This window comes from Eleginops maclovinus, chromosome 5 (genome assembly GCF_036324505.1).
Source record: "Eleginops maclovinus isolate JMC-PN-2008 ecotype Puerto Natales chromosome 5, JC_Emac_rtc_rv5, whole genome shotgun sequence".
Classification (NCBI taxonomy): Eukaryota; Metazoa; Chordata; class Actinopteri; order Perciformes; family Eleginopidae; genus Eleginops; species Eleginops maclovinus.
The window spans coordinates 8,839,075-8,862,587 of record NC_086353.1 but is presented as its reverse complement, the minus strand read 5'-3'; the positions used below and the strand labels follow the sequence as shown (position 1 = coordinate 8,862,587).

General features: G+C 41.8%; 2 protein-coding genes across 2 annotated transcripts in view; both read right to left on the bottom strand.

Moving 5' to 3' along the window:
* Positions 1-391: 391 nt before the first annotated feature.
* Positions 392-5,452, bottom strand: LOC134865290 (zinc finger protein 709-like). The gene is made up of 2 exons (XM_063884784.1): positions 5,230-5,452; positions 392-4,665 (listed from the first exon to the last, which is right to left on the bottom strand). Exon 2 carries the CDS (start codon positions 4,535-4,537, stop codon positions 1,394-1,396), a length of 3,144 nt encoding a protein of 1,047 aa, XP_063740854.1. The 5' UTR covers positions 4,538-4,665; positions 5,230-5,452; the 3' UTR covers positions 392-1,393.
* Positions 5,453-6,574: 1,122 nt separating this feature from the next.
* LOC134865237 (protein sidekick-1-like) overlaps positions 6,575-23,513 on the bottom strand; it is a 215,319-nt gene continuing 198,380 nt past the window's right edge. The window contains 15 exon segments of the mRNA XM_063884715.1: positions 6,575-8,333; positions 9,140-9,269; positions 9,501-9,621; positions 11,318-11,455; positions 12,286-12,450; positions 12,926-13,051; positions 13,413-13,574; positions 14,103-14,240; positions 14,336-14,522; positions 18,113-18,228; positions 19,665-19,766; positions 19,880-19,936; positions 21,119-21,257; positions 22,031-22,101; positions 22,255-22,358. Coding sequence (XP_063740785.1) covers positions 8,025-8,333; positions 9,140-9,269; positions 9,501-9,621; positions 11,318-11,455; positions 12,286-12,450; positions 12,926-13,051; positions 13,413-13,574; positions 14,103-14,240; positions 14,336-14,522; positions 18,113-18,228; positions 19,665-19,766; positions 19,880-19,936; positions 21,119-21,257; positions 22,031-22,101; positions 22,255-22,358 — 2,065 coding nt within the window. The 3' untranslated portion in view covers positions 6,575-8,024.

Genomic DNA, 23,513 nt, shown 5'->3' with positions numbered 1-23,513 from the left:
AGATTGACAAATTCAATGCAATTTAAGCTTTTCAAGAGTTATAAAGAAACCTGGATAAAACACATGACATACAGCCCCGGAATTAAGAGACCACTTCAGCATTATCGTTTTCTGTTTTAGTATTTATAGTTATGTCTTTGAGTTAAATGACTTCTTTTTTTAAAAGTTATTGTATTCAACAAACACAGCTGTCATACATGTAGAGATAAAGATTTAAGAAACATTTAGATTTGTTTCTTATTTTTTTCTGGAGCTGTATATCATTTTGGGGTTCATATAGAGTTCATCTTTTTCTAATGATATTTAAACCTATTTATTCTCACTTGACTTATATGTGTGTCTAAAATGATGAAGGTTACATTTTACAATTTTAATCAAAAGCCTCATAACATGAGCAAGCAGAGTGAATCACGTTTTTATTTTTTTTGGCACTTTTTTTAACAGTTACAAAAGGCTTGGTTACCGAGAAGTCAAAACTAAAATATTATCTGAAAAGAAACAACATAAGATCATGACAACACCGACTGTGTAATGGAGGACAACAAAATACTTGAAACATAATCTTTGAATTATTAGATTTTTACATAATTTGAGTGATATACATGATACTAATACTTGATTTAAACTTGTATGCGACTATAGATTTGGGCAAGGCAAACTGTGAAACTTGCATACAGTCAGTACTGTGAGTTTGTTGGGAGTGCAAGGTGCTTGTTTGGAGAAGAAGTGTCAGGCACAGGGATGCGGGGGATGGGCTACAATGACTAACCCCTCATGCACAGCTGTTGTATTTAGTGGTAAAATGTAGTGATATAGAAGAGAGTCCAGGTATGAAGCTTGCAGAAAACAGCAAAGCAGGGACAAACTGTTTGGAGACAGTAAAGGCTGGACAGAAAAGACAGTGGTTTTGCATGTTTTTTCCAGTTGTTCACAACTTTGTCTTAAGGGACCTTTTTTTCTACCATGCAGCAAACTGACAACCTCTAAGTAACATCTATTTTATGAATATTTCACAGTATATTCAATGCATAACAATAGTTGATAAACCATAATGTGCAGAAGGTTTTTCTAAGACTATTTCTTTCGATGGATTCTGAGCAGATTATTTCATCATTAGCTTTTCTGACATTTTTGGGAACTTTATTTGTCAACATGGTATCTTATACTTTCAATGAAGTGTTTATCGAACCTTGGTTGAATTATAATTTAAAGGCCTTACTTTGTTTTGTATTTTGTTCTTTTTGCTACAAGAGAATATCCATGTGCTTCTTTAATTTAGCAAAACATTTATCACATTCACTGGTCATTGGACAATTCAGTGTTCCAAGGCCAATTCAATCAGTAAGTCAGTTTTCAACAAACATGCAAAACCACTGGCACAATCAAAAGCCAGCTAATCTTCACTGGAGTTTGGTACTGCAGTATGTAACTCGTGGTATTTACTGATGTGTCGGTTTCTGTCTCCAGTCTGTGTAAATGTCTGTCCGCAGTGTGGACAGGCGTAGGGCCTCTCCCCTGTGTGTATCCTCATATGAACGTTCAGCTTGTTTTTGCTAATAAAGCGTTTGTTGCAGCAGGTGCATGCGTACGGCTTATCCCCTGTGTGATAGCGCTGGTGCATCTTCAGTTCCGTCATGCGACCGTAAGTCCTGCCGCACTCAGGACACTCGTAGCTGGGCCGCACCTCCATGTGTTGCCGGCTGTGAAGCCGCAGTCCGCTAGACGACCGGAAGCTCTTGTTGCACTGTGAACACTGGAAGGGTTTCTCTCCGGTGTGGATGTGGAAGTGTAACTTGAGGCTGGCGGCTGAGGGGAAGCCATTGCCGCAGATGGAGCAGAGGTGCGGTCTCTCCCCCGAGTGGATGCTGAGGTGCCTCTCCATCTTGCTCTTATTGAGGAAAGTCTTGCCACAGATGGGGCAGTTCATCGGCTGCTCTCCATCATGTGAGCTCATGTGGTCTGTCAGCTCAAGGAGTGTTGTGAAAGCAGAATCGCACCTAGTGCACGAGTATGGCATCTCCTTCTTAAATTTCCTGTGCTTGAAGCAGTGTTGATCGAGATCTTTCTTCTCCTCAAAAGTCTCAATGCAACAGGTGCACTGGTACGGCCTCTCCTCAGTGTGAGTCCGCAGGTGATACTTAAAAGCTGTTAACTGCAGAAAGACGCTGTCACAGTGTGGACATTTTGATTCCCGCCTGTCGTGGACCGTCATGTGCCTCTTGTAGTGGGACAGCTTGATGAAGTGTTTCCGGCACAACGAACAATAATACTGTTCGTCTTGGTGTCCTTGCTCATGCTTCTTTAGTGCGTACTCAACCTTGAACTTCTTCCCGCAGGTGTTGCAGGCATAAGACTTCTCATGGACCCCCATGTGCGCCTCCAGGTCTTCTGGACTACTAAAGGTCTCTTCACATTTCGGACAGGTCCCATTGTTTTCTTTTACATGAATTTCCAGGTGTTTGTTGAGGTCTTCTGGGAAGGCGAAATTCTTCTGACAATCAGGGCACGTGTAAATCTCTCCGTTTGTTGCTTTGCGATGGGTCACTATGTGCCTTTTCAGATGATACATTCGCCCAAATACTTTACCGCAATCGCCACAGGTGAGGCTCCGGGGATTTGCCTGGACCTTTTTGTGTAGTTTAAGATGACTCACTAGGGCAGCCTTCTCTTTGAAATGTTTATCACAAGCAAGACATGTCAGGCCTTCAACAGCATGAGTCTTCTTGTGCGCTCTCAGCTCCAGCCAACTCGATAGACTTTTCCCACATTTTTCGCAGATGTACTGGCCCATGCCGTGCTGCTTCCTCAGATGTCGGGTCATGTGGTAGGATTGGCTGAAGCTCATATCGCAGACAGGGCAGCCGAAGGGTTTTTCCTTTGTGTGCGTCCTCATGTGTCTTGCGAGTTTGTTTGGTCCTCTGAAGCGCCTGCCGACACAGATGGGACAGAAGTGGCCCTTTGTTTTAGTCTTGGAGGCTCTTTTTCCTTCACTGGGACTGCCTCCATGTTGGGATTTAGCTTTTTGCTTGTCCTTAACTTTAACATTAACTTTACATTTTTCATCCTGAGAATCACTATTCTCAGAGTCTGCACTGTTCTCAGCAACATTATCATTGATATTAATACTCTCATGATTATCGTTGTTTAATGATTTGATTTCCTGGTTTTTTATTTCATCACTTTGCAGATGACTCTGCCCCTCTATCTGGGTGGACTGGTCTTTGCAGTGTGACAGGACATGACTACTAAACGCTTTATTGTTGGGGAATTTTTCCTGACAGTTTGGACAGGACAGAACTTGTGACACATGCGTCTTCTTGTGACTTTGCAGATCTGCCAGACTCTCGTAACTTTCCCCACATGTGGAACAGACGTGTTGTCCCGCATTGTGCTGGTTCCTCATGTGTCGGGTCATATGGTATGATTGGCTGAAGGTCGTACTGCAGACCGGGCAGCTGAACGGTTTCTCCTTCGTGTGCGTTCTCATGTGTCTGGCGAGCTTGTTTGCGTCTCTGAAGCGCCTTGTGACACAAATGGGACAGTATGGGCGTTTTTGTTTAGGGTTAAAGTCTAAATCTTCATCATCATCATCATCAACACCATCACTAGCATTGTTGCAGCCTTCCTCTTCCATCCATTGTGAGGATGGTAACGACTCTCTTTTCTCCTCTTGAGCTGCTTCATCGTTGGGTTCATCAAAAGCTGGATTAGTCTCCTGAGCACTTTCTGACTCACCTCCATCATTTTCACTATAATATTGCTTATCTTTGCTGTAATAGAAACTATCTTTGTATCTAGGTGATCTTGTATGAGTTTTGGTCATGGGTGGTTTTGTTTTGTTTTTTAGCTTTCCCTCGCCACGCCGAGGTCGTCCTCTTTTACGCTTTGTTGGAACAGGAGGGTCTAAATCCTCTTCAATGTCCACACTGACCTCATGAATACCAAACAGTTCAGTTTCATTAAAAGCAGATTCAACCTCTTTACCAATAACCAAGGCATTGTCCAGGGTCAACGTTTCCCTCTCCAACAGCAGCCTCTCTTTGAGTGGCGGGCAGTTGGTTTTCTCAATCAGCTGATCCAGGATGAGTTTGTCTTGTAAGTCTCCGCAATTGCAAGGCCTCAGCAGTTCTTTTAACGCAGACACAAACACATCTACACTCTCCCCGGGCGTCTGAGCCCTCTGATGAAATTGAAGGAGGCACATCTGAGAGGTGTGATCGGAGCAGAAGTAAAGCATCAGTGAGGAGATGACTGCTGCGTATGAGGTTTCACTGTGGATCAGATTGCTGAAGATATGCTGGCCCTCAACGCCAAGGCAGTTCTTTAGGAGCACACACTTAGAGGATTCAGCAAGTTCGTTTTCACCAAGAGCCTCAACATAGTGTTCAAAAGCTTTGAGCCACTTGTGCCACAACATGGTTGGTTTACCAGCGGCGGGTAGGAAAGGTGGAGGTGGGGACAGGATTATCAGTAGGGGCTCTGGGAGCAGCTCCTGTCTCGTCACATCCTCATTTACTTCTACTGTCACTTTATCCATTGTTAGTTTCTGGTGTTTTTTCTTTGTGTTCAATTGTATTTCTTCTTTGACTCGGAGTCACCTGAGTTAACTGTAATCCTTTTTGGCCCTTGTTCTGGCTCCTGAAGATTCATCCCACTGAGATCAGTCTAGGGAACATGTAAAAGAAAACACACACACACACACACACACACACACACACACACACACACACACACACACACACACACACACACACACACACACACACACACCTTAGTTTTAGGTTCAATTTTTCATGTTGCACCGAAATACATGTTTATTATTATTATTATTATTATTATTATCATTATTAGTATTAACGACATTCTGTCTTTCAGGGGCTGTAAATGTAGGTTTTGGTACCAAATGATGCTTGTTGTGAAGAAGGCCATCCTCCAAAGGGGGTTCAGGGGTCCCTTTGGTTAATCAGGGTTTATCATTTCTCAACGGGTGCCAGGTGTTTCTGGCACCGTGTCTGTCAAGTAAACTGCTTTAACCTTACTATACACTCCCGTTGTGACTAAAGCGACACACACCCCTGCATTACTGTGACCAGATGCATTCTGTCTATTTGGTCAGTTTGAGGGGCAGCCTCTTCAACGTCCAACACACGCAGCCTGACTATGTAAACAACACACAGCATGATCACGTTTGGAGATGAGTATTAAACAATAACGGAGGAGGAAACTCACCAAACCAAACTGGGTTTACAAGTCACGACGTGAGCAGAGAGACAGGCAGCGGTGCGGCGAGATCCCTCCGCAGCCGTTAGTGTCTGAGGACACAGCTCATTGCGGGGTTACATATCCGTTATTAATGTCAATACAATATAGCAGAACAGGGCAAAGAAATGCATGCAGTGAAAAATAAATCCGCCATGCTGCCTTTTTCCGGACATCACAACAGTTCTCTGAGGGTCTCTTCTGTCTCCCCGGCCCACAGCGGCCCCTGCAGGCGGGGAGACACATTACAAGTATTCAGAAAAAAGACCAACCCCACCGTGTACAAACACTCACACATTCAGAATCTGACTTTAAATAACATAAAAAATATGAACTTAGGGTACAAAAAGTACAAGTTCTCATTATGCAGATTGGACCTTTCCAGAAGTATATAAAGTCATTATATTATTGTAGTATAATTGTTGATGCTTCATGTTCCAGCTGTGATTACTTTTGATCCTCTATTTACTGCTTGAACATACTTAAAGTATAAAAAATAAAAAAAAATATTTTGCACAGACATCATTTGATCTGTTGTATAAAGTGGAAACTGTGTTAAAATAATGTAAAAAAACCAAAACGTGTGCTGCTCGAAGCACTTATATTGTCTTCAGAAGAGAGAATGGTGTGTTTTGATGATCTACTCATCACACACAGTCCACATTTAAAAAATAACCTAAATTCCAAATTGTATAATCTTGCATAAATTAACACATTTTAAAATAATGTTGATGTGGGTACATCCCATTTTAGTTTTGTATAAATGTGATTTTGCATTTTGTTTTTGTGTTTTTGTTTCACTGCTTTACTTCAATTGACGATATATTGTTGAATATTTTTGCAAAATGTTTGAGGACTTTTACCTTAAACCGGATTTCCAATTACCTTCATTGTATTGCAGGATATGGGAGACAGAAATCTGGGGTGTAAATAACATTTTGGTGACCATTTCTTCACATACTGAACATGCAGTTTTACTGGCACCACGGTTAAAGTGGATTTATCTCTTACGTAATTGTTTCATAGTCCAACTCCCTGCAGCCATCAGTTTCCTCGGATGCAGAACTCTATTCAGGGAAAAGTATCACATGCTGAGCAAAACACTGATAGACAATAATTAATAGAACTGATAAAGCTGTGGCACTAACAAAAAAGAGACAAACAATGCAGCAAGTCTGGTTAGAGTTCAGTGCAGCTCAGGTTCACCGAGGCAAATGTTAATGCTTATTTTTAATTCAGTCAGTGTAATGTAGAAGTTATTCCAAAGAGACGTGTTCCTCGTCCCCGTACTAAAACACACCACAAAGACACACTGTTAAACAATAACCATTTATTCACACACTGTAATGGGTCTCAAAACAAGCGTAACCGAGTGAGGGAGGGCGGAGAAATCTTTAAATTATAAATGAGCGAAAACTTACAGATGATTTTTGTTTGCACTTGGTACAAAGTACATGTGTGTCAGTCTGGCTGGTACAGATAGTGAGGCCTTATTAGTTAAACTTCAATCACACGCAGCTTCATCAAGAATCATTTCTGTATTCTTTCATTCATTCTCTGCAGCTTATTTTTTATCATTCTTTCTAAATGATTTCTTTTTCCTCTCATCCATCATCGCAGTGCTGTTTCAATATTTGCTTTGAATTACACAAACGTGGCCAAAACTACATACAACACCTCACAAGTAAAAAGGGTTTCCCTGTACAAAATCCTTAAAAAGCAAACACACATATAATGGCACGCTTTGCTTAGCAGTGAACAACAGAGACGGATGAACAGGTTTTCCATCTGAGCGTAGAGCCACTTATACACGCATGCTTCTACGCACACGTGTCACACTCAAACACACACACTCTAATTTGTAAAAAACAAAACTTCAACAGAAGAAAGATGAAATGTGTGGGGTTCGGCTCAGTGCAAGCGTTATGGCTCGGGAGGCTGTGGTATAAGGAGCGCTGACAACAGGCAGTAGACGGTAAAAAACATGGTTTTCATATATTCCGACCCCAACCCCGAACATCACATAACGCTCTTAGAAACCACACAACACTCTCACTGAGAATGCCTTAACTTCTAAAAAACCGCTGCCCACGCTCGCTCTCTGTCCTTTTTCAAGTTCGGAAAATGTGATTATTGATTGTTACTTTTTTCTTTTCCTCTGTGTGGTAGTGTTTTACAGCTCCGTGTTTGTGTACATGTACCAGTCTGTCAATAAAAGCTGCTCCTTTCTGTGCCGCTCCTCAGCCTTGTAGTCCTTCACTCCCTGTGGGAGATCCTGAAAGGGCGCATCAGGGAGTGCATGCGTGTGTCTTTGTGCACTTGTGTAAATACAGAAAAACAGTGAAGATGGTTGTGCAGAAATTCCATGTTCCCGATGCTCTCCTCAACATTTACACAAACGGACTCATGTAGTGGCAGCTCTCATCAGAGAGTCTCTGGAATAGGCATGGTGGTATACGCCAGTGTGAATGTGTGTGTGGAAAACGAGAACTGTGTGTGTGAGCACAGTGACACAGAGGCGTGGGAGAGCAACACACACACACTCGCCAACAAAGTGAGGATCTTTGTGAACGAGGGGAGAAGGCGAGCGAGAGGTGTACGTTTAGTTCTTTGGGGCAGGAAGTGTCCGTCCCACGTCTCCTCACCTCGTCCTCCCCTCTCCCCCGGCGCTGCTGGCTGTGTCCTTTAGTCCAGACACACACCGGGCCCCCTCTATTATTGTGTATTTGTGTGTGTGTCATTTTGTGCAGGTTTAGTCTCTAGAGTCAGACGAAGGAGGAGAATCCGGTCACAGGGGTGCGTGAGCCGGGAGGCGGGTTGGTGTTGGGGTTGACGTGCGTGAGCGCCGGCTGTCCCGTGGGTGTGTATGCGCCGCCGGTGCTGTGCTGCGTCACCACAGTCTGGTAGTACGGCTCTGTGTCTGCAGTGGCGCACTCCTCGTATCCAAAAGGAGAGCCGATGGGTTTAAGGGTTTTGGGCTGCCGCTTCCAGGAGTTGTAGTAGGTGGGGTCGCTCATGTAGTGGTTGACGAACGAGTGCTTGGGCTGCTCGTCTTCGTAGTCGCTGTCAGTTAACTACGTACAAACACACAGCAGGTTTTAGTTAATCATAGAGAAAGATACATAAAGGAAGAACGTGCACATACAGGTCTAAGCTAAGGTGTCTGCACATCTGTGGCTGACAGTAGAGCCTATATTGTATTCCCACCCAGAAGTTATCATCGCAGTGAAAACCACTTTCATGATTTTCGAGCGCATAAACGTCACGAAACTGACATTTTGGTTGTGATGACGTCTCATTTAGCCGATAACCTCTGGAGTGTCATTTAGCAACGTGCTAGCAATTGCCTTTTATAAGAAACATAAGGGTTTCAATATTCCCACAGTTCAGTATTACCTGACATATTTCAGGCGTCTTGCCAAGTAAAACACATTTAAAAAAAGACTTTAAGACATAGGAACTGGAAGTGCAAAAATGCTGTCTTATTCCTGAGTTTCAGGACTCATTACATGCAGCACTCTATTGCCTGCAGCTCTTCGATTATTAGTTTTCCTTTTGGATTTATTTGACAGCATCACACAGGAAACATGGGGAGAGGTTGGAGTTAAACCAACGACACAGATGTATTCCGCTCAGATGTCTCTTCTTAGCCGTCATCTTTGGCCAAATCAGTCGAGGCAGAACGTTCGACACAGCTCAATAATTTAGTCATTTAGTGTACTTTCTTTTTATTGTTCACCTTTACTTTTCTTCTTCCAGGGCAGAGAGTAAAGAGAAGTCAATATCTACTTTAAAAAAATCTATTGTAGGACAGCCAGTAACACAGGTTCCTTTCGTTTCAATTTAAGACAGGGATACAGAGAGAGAGAGAGAGTGTTACCTCTGACTCGGAGACCTCGGTGGGTTTCTCAGTGAGTGTGGTGCTCTCAGTGAGCACTGCTCCGTTATAGTTGTTACAGATGTCCTCGTCAGAGTAGTGAAGACCACCTGGACTGGGCCTGGGAGGAGACCTGGACACACACACACACACACACACACACACACACACACACACACACACACACACACACACACACACACACACACACACACACACACACACACACACACACACACACACACACACACACACACACACACACACACACACATTAACTATAAATGAAACATCTACACAATCTAATAACTTGAAGAATTTTGAGTGTGTGAGAGTGTGTGAGAGTGTGTCTCTGAGTGCACACCTGGTCCCGTTTTTCTTTAGGAAGGAGTTCTTGGTGTTGATTGTCCGGCTGTTGAGTTCCAGAGCAGTGAACCCTCCATTATCCAGCGTTACAGATTCCTCTGCTGTGGACATGTGCTTCCCTGGAGGAAGATAAAAGGTAAAAGAAGCCAGATGGAGTCAGATAAATACTTAATATAAAAGCTGTGTCAGACACTTCTATGGGGCAGTGGCTGAGATTCTTTTTAATGAAATTGAACCACTGTTCTCTGAGTTTATGCATCTCTTGTTTTATTCATTGTGCGTTCAGTCACCTCTCAGGAATGACAATAAGGAGCGTATTAAACTAGGATGCATCATTTGGTACCCAGGCAGTAACAACACGGCAGTAATTTATCCACCAATAACCAGAACAAATGGAACAATAAAGGGAACAATATCACATTTTAAATTGGGAGAAAGATGACTGCTGTTTGAATGATTTAAGGTAAACTGCACAAAAAGAACATATGTTGTTTCCCACGGACTGTAGGTTTAGTTTTCGGTGTGTGCTCGTCCTGCCTCACTCTGCCTCATCGCTGCACAGCCAGAGGTTGTGCTAAAGTTTCTGTGGTACCTCAGATTAACAGCAGTCCCGATGTAACCTGCACTTCTCAGGGCAAACTTTCTATTACAGATGTTGGCGTGCGCACACGCAGACACACACGCACACACACACACACACACACACACACACACACACACACACACACACACACACACACACACACACACACACACACACACACACACACACACACACACACACACACACACACACACACACACGTGTAAAAGCAATGCTGCGCCCACAAATGCAAACATCACAGGACTCCCGAGAGGATCAGAAACTCATGAAAACAGGAAGAAAAGCATAGACATGAAAATCAGACCCTTTAAAGAAGTTACTGGGCTACACACCAGAAGGACCAACTTTGTAGTTATAATGAGGAGGGAGTTTGTCCTTCAATGCATTTCAGTGAGCATCCTTGAGTAATGCTGTGATTTCTCCTGCTCCAGGCTGCTGCGCTCCCTGCCTGACCCTGTAGAGGTGGTGCAAACCAAAATATAATAAAGACGTCCGGATTTAAGTATGAAGAACCGGCTTACAATGTGATGCGCTTCTGATGAATCATATTTCATGTAATGTTGGTAATGTGTGAAAATAGAAGTCTTGGAAACATGTCTCAAACTATCAGGTAAAGGTCATCACAGCTATTCTGGAGAATGATTGATGATATTTAAGCTCCATATTTTAAAATCAAAACAAATAAATACATACAAAAAACTAAAAAAACAGTTGGAGCCAAAACCCCCTAAAACTATATTTTAGATTGGTCCAGTTTTATGTGAGATTGAATTGATTTCTTTTAAATAAATAGCACTACCCAAATTAATACAAAAACATTCATTCATTAGTTCCACCATTCCTCTTACATGAATATTAAAAAAACGTAGGAAATGCTAGGTAATATATTGCCTTATCCTCCTAGAGATTACGTTTCCTGAGATGCTTCAGGGTCTGTTTGCCCTCAGGTAACAGGGCTGACCTTCTTTTCCTCTCACAGAGGTAACAGTGATCCTGTCTGAACAAGACAACTGGAGGCCATTTCCCTCTACACACAATACAAGTGAAGTGAAACATGCCACAATAGAATATATCTATGAAGGGAAGATGTAGTAAGTCTATGATTGTGACTGGAAGGAAAATGCATCCCAAGCCAAAACCCATCCTGGATATCACCACTCTGTCTTCCTATGAAGTATTACATTACAGCATGACCCTTCGGGAACACACACCTGTGCCGCAGGCTTTGTACTTGCTGCTGTGTCCGTGCAGCAGCAGAGCGAAGACCAGCACCAGGATGAGGATGATCCCCACCAGAGCCATGACCAGCAGGAACCACCACTCCTCGTAGAACGGACGCTCCGACAGCGCTGCACGCAGGAGGAGAGAGAAGGAGGAACACATGAGAGAGCAATAATATCAAGGATAGAATGCGGTCAGAGAAACTATAAATGGGATGAGAAAAGCAAATAAAGATAAAATGACAGAATAAATAGAAAGGATTGCCTATGATGGAAATAAAGTCCACTGAATAATAAATCAAACAAAGTTAATCAGTTTCTCCATTCATCGGTGGTGCAGATTTGAATTTGAAAAAAACCGTATTTGGCCTTCAGTGTGATCTCTTCCAAAGGGCGCCTAGGTCTCTGAGGCTCGAAAGAAACACAACAGAATCAAACTTTTCCTTTGCTTTAATTCAGATTTAAGTGATAGTTTCTTTCCCCAGGACCGGAAACATTCTTTAGATTCTGTTCATGACGTCTTTTAAAGAAATGAGTCTTCCTCTTCCTACTGATATAAAACTCATCCTGCTGATCCTTCAAACTGTTTGATGAAATAATACTTAAGACGATTCAAAGTGACTCCTCTTCCCTTCCTCTCAGTTTATGAGGTCAGGGAGAGGAAGTTGTATACACGTCTGGATTGAGGACTTTTCATTAATTATGGTGGCACAGATTGGAAACAAAAATGGAGATGTGCTTTCAGGCTGTCCTTTCTTTGCCTGATAAGCAGAGCTGTGGTTGCACGGCTCTGCCTCTGGGTGGCAGCAGACACACAATCACATTCACGGTAACTTCCTAAAGTGTGGCTGGAGATTCCATCAAACCCCAATCAGACAAGTCGGATCACCCTGGATATGTTCATTAGCCTGATCTCCAGCAGTGTGTGTGTGAGAGAGAGTGTGTTTGTGTGTGTTTACCAGCGAGGGCAGCGGATGGTGTGCTGGGCTGTCCGTAACCATAGCGATTAACAGCGATGACTCTGAACTCGTAGCTGATCCCCGACCTCAGGCGCTCCAGCGGCACGGAAACGGATCTGCTGGTGGGGGGGAGGAGTCTGATGAAGGAGTCCCACACTCCCTCATCTGCAGAGCGAGCGGGTAGAGGGAGGGAGAAAGAAAGGGGTGAGTTGGGGGTTAATGGACAAGCAGACAAAGACCTTAGAGAAAGAGATCAAGTTGAGAAATATCCCTTTTAATTGTCAGAACATTAAAAATGGTCGATTTACATTTGAGATATTAGATGTTCTGGTGATGATCAGTCTTATTACTGGTAATAAAGCGGTATAATCATTTTTAATATCGCTGGTAGAAGGAAACCAGAGTCTCCCCTCTCTGCTGCAGCATGCTACAGACTCCCCTTTCTGTATTTTATACGTCTGGTAATCTTAATTGGGAAATTGCTGCTGACTTAATTTGCACAGCAGGTCTAAATGAATCTGGAGAAAGCGGCACTCACTGATGTTTAGTGCCGTACTCAACCTCCCTCTCAATCAATGAGAAGAGTTGGTCCACATGGGGAAAAGCTGCATGTGAAGGGACAGACTGTGTGTGAGCCCACCTGATGGACGAGCCTCGATAACGTATCCGGTGACCGGCGCCGCACCGATTTCCCCGTCTGACCAGTGGATAGTGAGCGCAGAAGACGTCTTAGTGATGGACATTTCCATAGGGGACCCCGGGGAGCCTGTAGAGACAAGGGAACACACATTACACACAGTAAACTCATCCCAACCTTTACCAAAATCACTGGTCATTCATACAACCCTACAGTCTGCCATCACATAAATACAACTACAACCCTGTCATGTGGAAACTAGGTGGGCTATAAAACTATTGAGGGTCCATCAGTTCCATCTTTTCCATTCAATGTCTATTAAAGCAGCTGTGTAATGCATTCTGGTTTAATTGCATTGCCCACTCATTCAAAGGGTTTCTTTACGTTAGCATGCAGCTGGTTAAGTCCCCATAACGGGACAAATGAACAGATGTTTGTCTCCGTGACACGATTAAAGAAGTAGACACACTCAGAGTGACGGCATGCCTACCTTGCACAGGCTGGGCGCTGATGTTGGCTTGTATGGGCGGTCCGTAGCTGACGGTGAGAGCCTGCGCACTGAACGCGTACGTCGCTCCTCGGATCAGATCTCGAACCTTCAGCCATCTCTGCCAGCTGCCCCTCACGTCCACCGTCACCAATTTACTCACTCCTGCTCTCACACACACATAGCAAAGGAACTGTCAGTGTTTCCCCTTAACATGTTTTTATTTGAGTTAAAATCAATGTTTTTTAAGTGCTGTAATATTCATTTGAGCCGTAGGGAGCTGAAGTAAACCACTACCCCATGTTCTAAAAAAGACTAAAAGCATTCCTAATTTATTCCTGTTGATTATTAATTGTTCCATGCAGTTTAAACACAAGGTACATTTAATGTGTGTTAGCAAATTATGAACAAAACCAGTGTATGCATCAAGAGAAACAATGATAATGATTTTATTAATGATCTTATATATCACGGCCAACAAAGGGAAAGGTCTAAACAAACAGACAAAAAGAAAGGGGGATATCCACTATCTGAAGTGTAAAAGTTATTCCACAGAAAACAAACAAACAACAACAAACAACAAAACCTTGAATTTCCAATCTGAAATCGGTTCAAATCAGGTTATCAAATGGATATTTGCCTCTCGGGGCTTCAATATGCATATTTGAGTGTATACAGCATGTGTGTGCAGACCTTGTACGGGAGCAGTGGGCTGGTAGATGATCCTGTAGCCCTCCAGCTGTCCATTAGGAGTGAGAGGAGCCCCCCAGGACACATTTATACTTCCTCCGGTCACCTCTGAGAAGGACAGGTAGCTGGGAGCACTGGGAGCTGTGGGATCATGAAGGATGACGAATTAAACAACATAACAAAAGCTTTCAAACGATGCTTGTTGATTTGGTAACCAGACTGAAACCACTGCCTACCAGACTGCGTGGTGCGGGCCCCACGGGGGTCGCTAGGGGGGCCGTCTCCAGCCGTGTTGAAGGCCGTCAGCGTGACCAGGTAAGGTGTGTAGCTGGTCAGGTTGGAGAGGTGCACCCGGGTGTCTGGGACAAAAATTACCTTGACCTTCTCACTCTGGTTCTGCTTGTCCCGCTCCCAGTAGTGGATCTGCAACACAAGAAAACACAGTCAATAACACTGGCTGAGTTTATCTCCAACCAACTTCCAGTTTTTTAGTCTCCCTTACTTCACTTCTGCTAACTATATATATACTTATTTTCAAGGTTTCAAGGAAACATATATACTTATATACTTATATAGATACTTTCCACCTGAGGTCTCCTAATCGATGCTTATGACAGTACCTTTTGTCACATCTCACAGGTGCTCTTCTTTCATTCCATTGTTTTCTTAACAACTTTATACCATTGTTTTCTCAAGCAATAGTGTCTCAATATCGCTGGATAGAATAATATAGAATAGATAGAGTATATAGTCATTGTAAAGACCACAACGAAGGAATAGGTAAATCCTCCTTTAAGTCCTAATTTCATTATATCTTTTGTGATATTAAATGGCAGTTATAAGCATAATTCTGTGTTTATGGCACATCAGTTTTTTCCTTATTAAATGGCATTGACATGAACATCAAACAACTATAACTGAAGCCTGATAAAACAACCAACAAAGAGGCCTAACCTCAGCCATGGTCATTCAAGCAATTAAACCTAGAGTAAGTGTAAATAGTGTAAAGTATTTCTCATCCTGATACCACAACCCATACATCATACAAAATGCAATCTGCTCATGTGAAGTGATTCAGGTAATCATACAATAAAGCATGTTTAATGGAGTTCATGTGTCACTGTCCTTGCTCATGTGAAACAGATAAGCACGGATGTGACGATTAACTTTCAGGACATTAATGAAGACACACGGGCTACTTTATTCATCCCTGAGTTTAGATAGAAGAAAGGTCATCTGGTAATTGTACAGTACACAGTATGGTGAGATCAATATTAATACCTCGTGAATGTCAAAATGAAATGATGCCAAAAATTGCTTTTTCAATAGCACCTATTCAAAGCTATGATGAAGTAGCTCTAAAGTCCAGACTCTGTGTTAGTTAACGTTGAAGAATATTGTTTCTGCGGCTTTTTTTCCCAGCCTGACAGACCCATTCATCACTCTTGTTTAAGTCTCATATAACTGGTGATTTGAGAAATGTGTTAAAACAAAGTATTCTACAAATCCTGAATGTGTGACTTTTATTTCGTAGTCTAGGTCATGCACTTTTAATGAAACAGGTTGTGCATAATGAGCGAAAAAAAGGCAAAGCAACAGACTTGATGTCTTACTGCCAGTAAACAGCCTATATAAATGCATATGCGGCAACTAAATCAGTTTGATGCATTAAAACAGCTTGCCTCCGGCTCATTACGGCGCTGGACAGGTGTATATCCACCGTGAAATTCTGAGCAGCTACTTTCTTCTTAATGTGTACTTTTAAAATCACTGCATGACGTTTAATCTCGGCTCAATGTTGACTAAATATTTTCCCCCAATAACGTTGTACACAACAGCTGAGCGAGAAAGGATTGGATGTGAGAATTGCCTTGACTTTCCCCACACATACATCCATATCAAATGCACACTTACAGCAAGGTTACAGAGGTGGTTGAGCCTCATGCATTAGAGATGAATCAGAAAAGTATCTTGGATACACAAGAGCCTTTGGGTGGGAGAATAGCCACAGCAGCTGTTACATCACTCCTGATGGTTACTTTATTTTAGGCTAAAATGTTTTTGCTAAGAGTGATAATTCACAGCCAAATGAGTATGAGTCACAGCAGAGTTTTACTCTTGATTTGACAACCACAGCACATGGATGTTTTCTCTGACAAGCTTTCAACGACAATCAGCCCCCCGGGTCTCTCATCATACCGTGTAGCTCCTCAGCTCATTTAAACTGTAATCAGATCATGGAATTGTTGCTATTATAATTACAGACGGACTGGACTTTTTTGTTGTTGTGGCCCAGTGGTAATTTACATAGATACCGAGTGAGAAGCTGCCAGAAATGAATATAATATTATTGATTTGAACAACGTGCAGCAGTGCAATGTTTCCACGGTTTATTTATTTATTAAAATGTTGTTCCACTCAGGGCAAGGAATATAAAAACAATGGTTTGATTATTCAAATCATTGGCAGGAATTGATTGGAAGAGTGATTCATGTTGGCCATTCAAGTGAATCAATGTATTTATCTATGAACCCTAGCTGCCTCACAACATCTTTGTGCATTTTGGTGCAAGTAAAACAAAAGAGCTACTTCCTGTAAAAGGGTTCATTTTGTTATTATTCCCAACAAGAGGCACTATATGAGCTATATTTAAACCTTTCAAAATTGAAAGTAGCAGCTTATGAGTAGCACTTGATGGCAGCATTATACCGTCTCTGTCCCTCCCTGAGCTCTTACAATAATGAGATACAGAATAACTCATCCTTGTACTCAATTTAAAATCTAAATGTATTACCTTCTGCATAATAGGCAACATTTCTTGTGATACTTTATTCTAATGGCTTAGTAAAAATTCCGGACCATTCTGTAATCCGCTCTCTACTGTAGTAGAGGATCTATTTTGGTGGTTTCTAGAGGAGAGAGACCAGCAGGATTAAGCCCAAAAAATCTATTTGAATCTGTCATGTATCAACACGGTATGATTTGATGAGATCAAAGATCTTAAATGAATTTTCGAGTCAATCAAAAACTTGATTTAGGATCTCAAGTGTTGATGAAAAATAGCATCTGGATGTTTGTTTTGCAAAAGGATGAAACGCTTTATCAATTTCAGTTGTTCGTTTTGTCACTTCTATTAGATATAACTGACCTGTTTTGGCGGGAATAGCATGATGGATTATTTTTATGAATTATTAGAATCTTGAAGTGGATACTACAAGGAAAATCTTTTGGAGGGCTTTATTTAAAGTATGAGTGACTTGATTGAACACATACGTATACCCACGCATTCGCAAACAAGCTACTTTTTACATTTGTTGTGTGTCTGAAGTTCCACTATCTCCGTGTTGCATCATCAGGTTCAGTGCATTGAAACAGTCCTCGAGAGCATTTTAGTAAACTGTTGAAAATAAATCGCTGTTGCAATGAGGTTTACCTTCAGCCCTCCCTGCCCTCTGTGCTTCCCAGTGTTAACAGAAGTCAGAACCTTCAAATTCATTAAACATTCTTTCTTTGCTCTATTTCTCTCATCTTAATCTTGTTAACCCCCTCTGCCTCCCCTCTCTGTGTCCGTCCGTCTCTGGTAGCTTAAACGTATTCCCTCGATCCTCTCCTCTAATCAGGATTCTACAGGGATCACTTGCTCATCTCATTTCTTCACTCTGCAAATATTACATTCCCCTCTTTTTTCCTCCATTCCCCCCTCCACTCGGTCAAAAATCAATGTGTCTAAAGCAGGACAGATAACCTTGTGTTTGAAGTAGTAAGCGTGAGGGGGTGGGGCAGGGGAGTTGAGGGGGGAAAAACAGGCAGAGGAGTGATATTGAAACCATTAAAGGATATTCAGATTCTTCCTCTAACTTAATGCTCCCTTCTTCTCTACAGCACGACTATCATATTATAGTAATTTTTTGTTTTTGTTTGGGTCTTATTCTGTCGTGTGTGTGTGTATGTGTGCGTGTGTGTGTGTGTGTGTGTGTGTGTGTGTGTGTCTCTGTTTCTGTTGTGCATTTCACCTTGTATCCTTGGATGAGTCCATTCTGGGTCTCCAGGGGGGGTGTGTCCCAGGTCACTTCCAGGGTGGAGGGAGACACAGCGGAGACTTTGATAGACTGAGGAGCCACCGATGGAGCTGCAGGAGGCGAAGTGTTTAGTTAGACAGTTACTGAGTGTGTGTGTGTGTCTGGCTCGGTGTTAAAGTGGGTGGAAGGGAAGATTCCAATTAGACTGGGCCTAAGGCAGTACCGTGTTTCTCCACTGTACCGCACATATGCATGAACACTCAGCAGTGTTCACCTGAGGCTAGAGAAAAGGCCATATCACCCCATTGCTTATCCTCACTTCTCGCTCATCTGCATGTGATGTGTATGGCCTACACGCACACACTATCCACACACTATGCACACACTACACATACTTCTTGAATAGGAATGCTGTGTTTGTCTGATTGAGGGAGTGTGAGATTGTGAGGCAAATTGCAAAAATGTGTTGTTCATATCGTACAAATGTGTTCACCAGATCTGCCTTGTGTGTGTTTGCCTGCCTTAGTTGTGTGTGTGTGCATGTGTGTGTGTGTGTGTGTGAGTAACATATTTGCACTCTTGTCTGTGTTATAGATCCATGGTTAGTCTCTCTGGTGAAGTTTAACAAGGGCTGAGCCATCACTACAACAATAGATGACTTTGTGCAGCCCTCGACGACATTCAGTTTTCTACAGATATATGCACAAGCACACTTTCACACACACCTACACACACATCGAAGCAATGCCATTCAAAGGGCAAAGAGAGGACGACAGGAGGCGTGGACAAAGCAAGTAAGAATAAAGAAGAAAAAAAGCGACAGACAAGGCAAAGACTGAAGGTCTCCTAACTCACTTCTTCCAGAGATTTCAAAAATATCACAGTCTTTAAAAGACTATTGTGTTGCCACGGATGAAATCATTACAGCTACTGAACTTATTGTGAACACATCAGTCTCGATTAGAACTGAGTAAATCTATCTGCTCATTAATACCGTATGTTACGGTTTGAAGCTCTGGAAAAACATGTACTGTAAATTGACCTTGAGATGGGACTGATCTGTTTAACAGCTACTTTCAAGGTCAAGGATGTGCTTTCATGCTTAAAATATTATATACCAGTAAGGGCACCTTGAGTAAGTATTGTTTGGTTCTTCGGTTTTCCCTCACTTAAGAATACTGCCTTTAGGTCTATATGTGATGCTTATGTTATGGCATGTTCTTTTACATTTGCTGAGTTTATGTTTGGTACATGTATGAATGAAATGGGACAATACATAATTGATAATAACAATTAATATCCCACTATAGCTGATGAGCAAAACTCTAAAGGATTAGCTTCAAACGTAATGTTATTTTATGTACCCACAATGCAACGTTTTGACATAGCAGTTAATGTTGAACGCAGGGGAAATAAGAAGCTCGACACTTAAGACTAAAACAGCTGTTCTTGCAAACCCTACAAGTGTAAATGTTTATAAGCATTAAGTGGAAATGACGTGTTGAACTAGTGAACCGTCTAACAGCTTCCTTATGTTTCCACTTACCTGCCTCTCCGACAGACACCTCAACTGGGGTGGAGGGGGGGCTCTCTCCGATGATGTTGTAGCTGGTCATAACAATCTGGTAGTGTTTAAACTTCTTTAGTTCTGCAAAGAAATGAAAACACTTACATTTACGTGTCACATGTATGCAAAGTGAATATGTTAGTAAAACAAGGATCATGGGAGTTTTTTTCCCAGTTCCATCTTTAATTACTTACGTGTCAACTCAAACTCTGTTAGCGCGGCACTGCTGACGGTCTTGAAGGTGCTCTTGGCTTTAGTGAGAGGAAGATGGAGGGGGACATCAGTACATTTTTTAAATCCAATAATACATTTTGAAATGACGACTGCAATTAAAGAAAGTGACTGTGTTTAAGAGGGGAGTGTAAAAAAGGACTTTGTTCGTTTCAACAGCCCCTATCATTTGTTCAATATAAGGACTACCTAGCTGTATACGGCAGCACAAGAACATTGCTCTTCTCGTTATAAAATGTGTTTTTAATCAGTTATACAGCCCACTGTCTTAATGTGGCTATAGACAGGTTTTTTAATATAAATGATCAGTATGAAGCAAGTGTTGACCGCACAAAGTAATGGCTATAGATAATGAAACCTTCAGCATTCAGATTAGTTTCTCGCCTTGCTGTCATTGTGCAATTATGTGACCGCTGGTATGGGGAAACGAAAGCTCAAGTATTGGCACAAAGCCATGGGAAAAAAAAAGCATTTTGTTCAGTGCAGTCAACACTGATTTACATTAAAAGTACAGTTTCTAGCACTTGCTTCAAAAGTAGCTAAAAACAGACAAATTACAAACAGCCACGGAAAAAATGAAGAGACCACTTCAGCATTATCAGTTTCTCTTGTTTCATTATTCAAAGGTATGTATTTGAGGTAAATTCTTTAAATTACAGACAACATTTCTCTGTGTTGGAATTCAACAAACACTGGAGTGGCTGCTTTACATGTAGAGATTGAGATTTAAGAAAAATTTGAAGTGGTCTCTTAATTTTTTCCGGAGCTGTATACATGTATGACATATATACATATACATGTCACAGCGAAGGAGAAACTGACTGGAAAGGGTAAACGCTTGGAGTTTTTTCCCCCCCCTCAAACTCCGTAGCATCGCTACTTAAAGTCCCGAATCATACCACTACCGCTGTGAAAGGCTACAGAGGTAAAAATATGTCTATTGCCAATTTAATAAGATGGCTAGCTAGGAATATCTGATTGAATCTCAATTTTAGCTAGAAATTTGACTCATGTATAATCTATTTCTGTGTGCTATATCATCAAGGAACAATACGTTAATGATACTATGCAGTTCAAATTTCCAAAATGACACTTTCATTACTGCATAAGTGCTGCACGGAGACAGGAGAGCGTGACAGACATAGCAACCCTAACTAAGTGGGAGTCGGGCTTAGCAAACAGTTGCTATCATTACTACTCACTTGTAATGAGGGTACTTGTGGTGTTGTTTTTTGTTGCCTGGACTTCTGCTTCAGCGAAAGTGGAGACGTTTACTTGGAGCTCTCTATAATACAGCCGGTATCCTGTCAACACCCCGTTAATACTGGTGTCATTGGGTTTCTGAAAAACATGCAAACAAGCACACACAGGCACATGGAAGACAGTTCAGTTCACTGTTTCTCACAAAGAAAAAACTCTGTACTTTGCTCATTTTCACTGTCTTTGTGTTGTGAGGTGACTGACAGGATGCTGGCAGAGCAGTATTTTATCAGCAGAGTCCACTTTAAAGCGCTGCTGGATTGCTCTGGCTATAACCCCACAGACAAAGTGATGCTTCAGTGGGTTTGGCACTCTCGTAAAGGATGATGAAATTGCTGGTGACTTTGTTTTTCATCACTTCCTTCTGCTTTGACACAAGGCTAGAATGAGTGAGAGAAGACACTTGCAAGCAGAAGAGGAAGAGTGACAAGCAGTGAAGTAGCCAGGCTGTATTTACTGTCATTTCACGAGTCACAGTTGCTCTGTATTTTTCCAAAACTCCCCTTCCTCTAATTTTCCTCTGTTGTTGGACATCGCCGATGTTTGCTTCTCTTGCCCCCTAACATCTCTGCTGCTGGTATAACCTCATTAAGAGTTTGAACATTTCTTTCCCCCTGCCAGAACAATCTGTCTCTCCCTCTTGACGTCCCCCCCAATCTCTCTACGCTGCCCTCTGACCTCTTCTTTTCAATAAATAATCATAATTGCATCCAAACGCAACACGTACAAACACAGTAACTCTGCAGGGGTCTTCTTCTTCAAATAGGTGATTAACCTCCACGAAGTTTGGTTGTGTTGGTCTGTCTGTATATACTGTTGGTGTATCTCGAGCATAATAGAAATTCTGAAAATACCTTCCACTGCACCAGGACTGAGGTAGTTGTTGTCGGTTTCACTGCGAGGATCACTGGAGGCTCCTCAGGGACTGGAGAGGGAAAAAAAACAAAGGGAGTGAGGAATAAAAAAAAATAGGCAGACAAACTGTCCATCCTAATATAGTCTGTCTTATTTATGTTTTAAAATACACTTTGTCAAGTCTTCTTTGTCCTACCCCCCCCCAGTGTTCCCAGTCTCTCACCATCCTGCAGAGTTGTAACAGCCTCCGTCTCTTTGCTGAGGACACTGTCTCCTACATCGTTGGTGGCCAGCATCCGAAACTTGTATGATGTAAAGGGCTTCAACCTGCAGAAACAGACAGATACATATGTAGAGATTAGAGGAATAACACTGATAAATATTACATTTATTTAAATGCTGTTGATTTCAGCTTCACACCTCTCTCTTTTCTAAAAATACCTACCTTTTTTTCCTATTTGAACCAAAAGTCTTGTCACCCTAGGAAAGTTTGCATTATTTCATTTAAAAGTGGATATTTCTATTCTAATTTCAGATATATTTTGGGACAGATACAGGCCTAAATTGATGAATTGGTTTCTTTTAAATTAAAAGGCTGCTAGGATTTTCCCTCTACGATCCTCATGCAAGATTTACAATGGGTTTATCAATGAGGATTTATTGCTAATCCAATTGATGCATGCATTGCATTTTTGTAATTTACTCATATTGTGGTGCAAACAGGCTTTTATAATACCACTAGTAAATTGTTGTGTGCAAAAATATAGCATATAGACCAGTGGACTCCATGTTAGTATCAGTGTATAGATGCTACAATGTAAGTATATCTTTAAGAACTTGAAACACATAACATGTTTGTTAAGTCTTCTGTTGCATTGGTTGCATCAGCTTGTGGTATTCTTCGCTCTTATCACAAACACAAAGGCACATATAATGCAAGATACAAACAAAACAATGACCCGCTCATCAAAGGATGGCTCTGCAGCACCACGAGTGGAAAAAAACTCCACCAGGTATCATTAACACTTTGCACTTTTAACACAGTCTCAAAAACCATCTTCCCCGGCTCTCACAGACATATTTCGGCTCTTTCACTGGCCTTTGAAGAGCAGACAAGGTCTTGAATAATAATTATCTTACACCTTTGCTAATTGTCTGCTCTGCCAAAGTAATTCTGCTGCCATACTACCACAACATCTTATCTGCATTTGTCCTCTGAGCAAGGTGAATGCATTAATAAGCACAGAATAACAATATACATCAGTCATTTCCAAAACACTTTGCTCTAGAGCCACTTACAATCAGCTGAAGGAACAGGCACCCGTTGTTCGAGCCAGCTGAGAAAGAGTTTGGTGCATTATAGCATGCTAATAGTTTAAATCTACCCTGCACACCGTGGGAATCTGATTTAAATGTAAAAAGGACAGGCAGTGAGGTCATTTTTCTTACTTATTTATTAGTCCAACCTAATTATAAATAAGA

Coding starts and splice junctions, on each gene's coding strand:
- LOC134865290 (XM_063884784.1), bottom strand. CDS start 4,537: ATGGATAAAGTGACAGTAGAAGTAAATGAGGATGTGACGAGACAGGAG.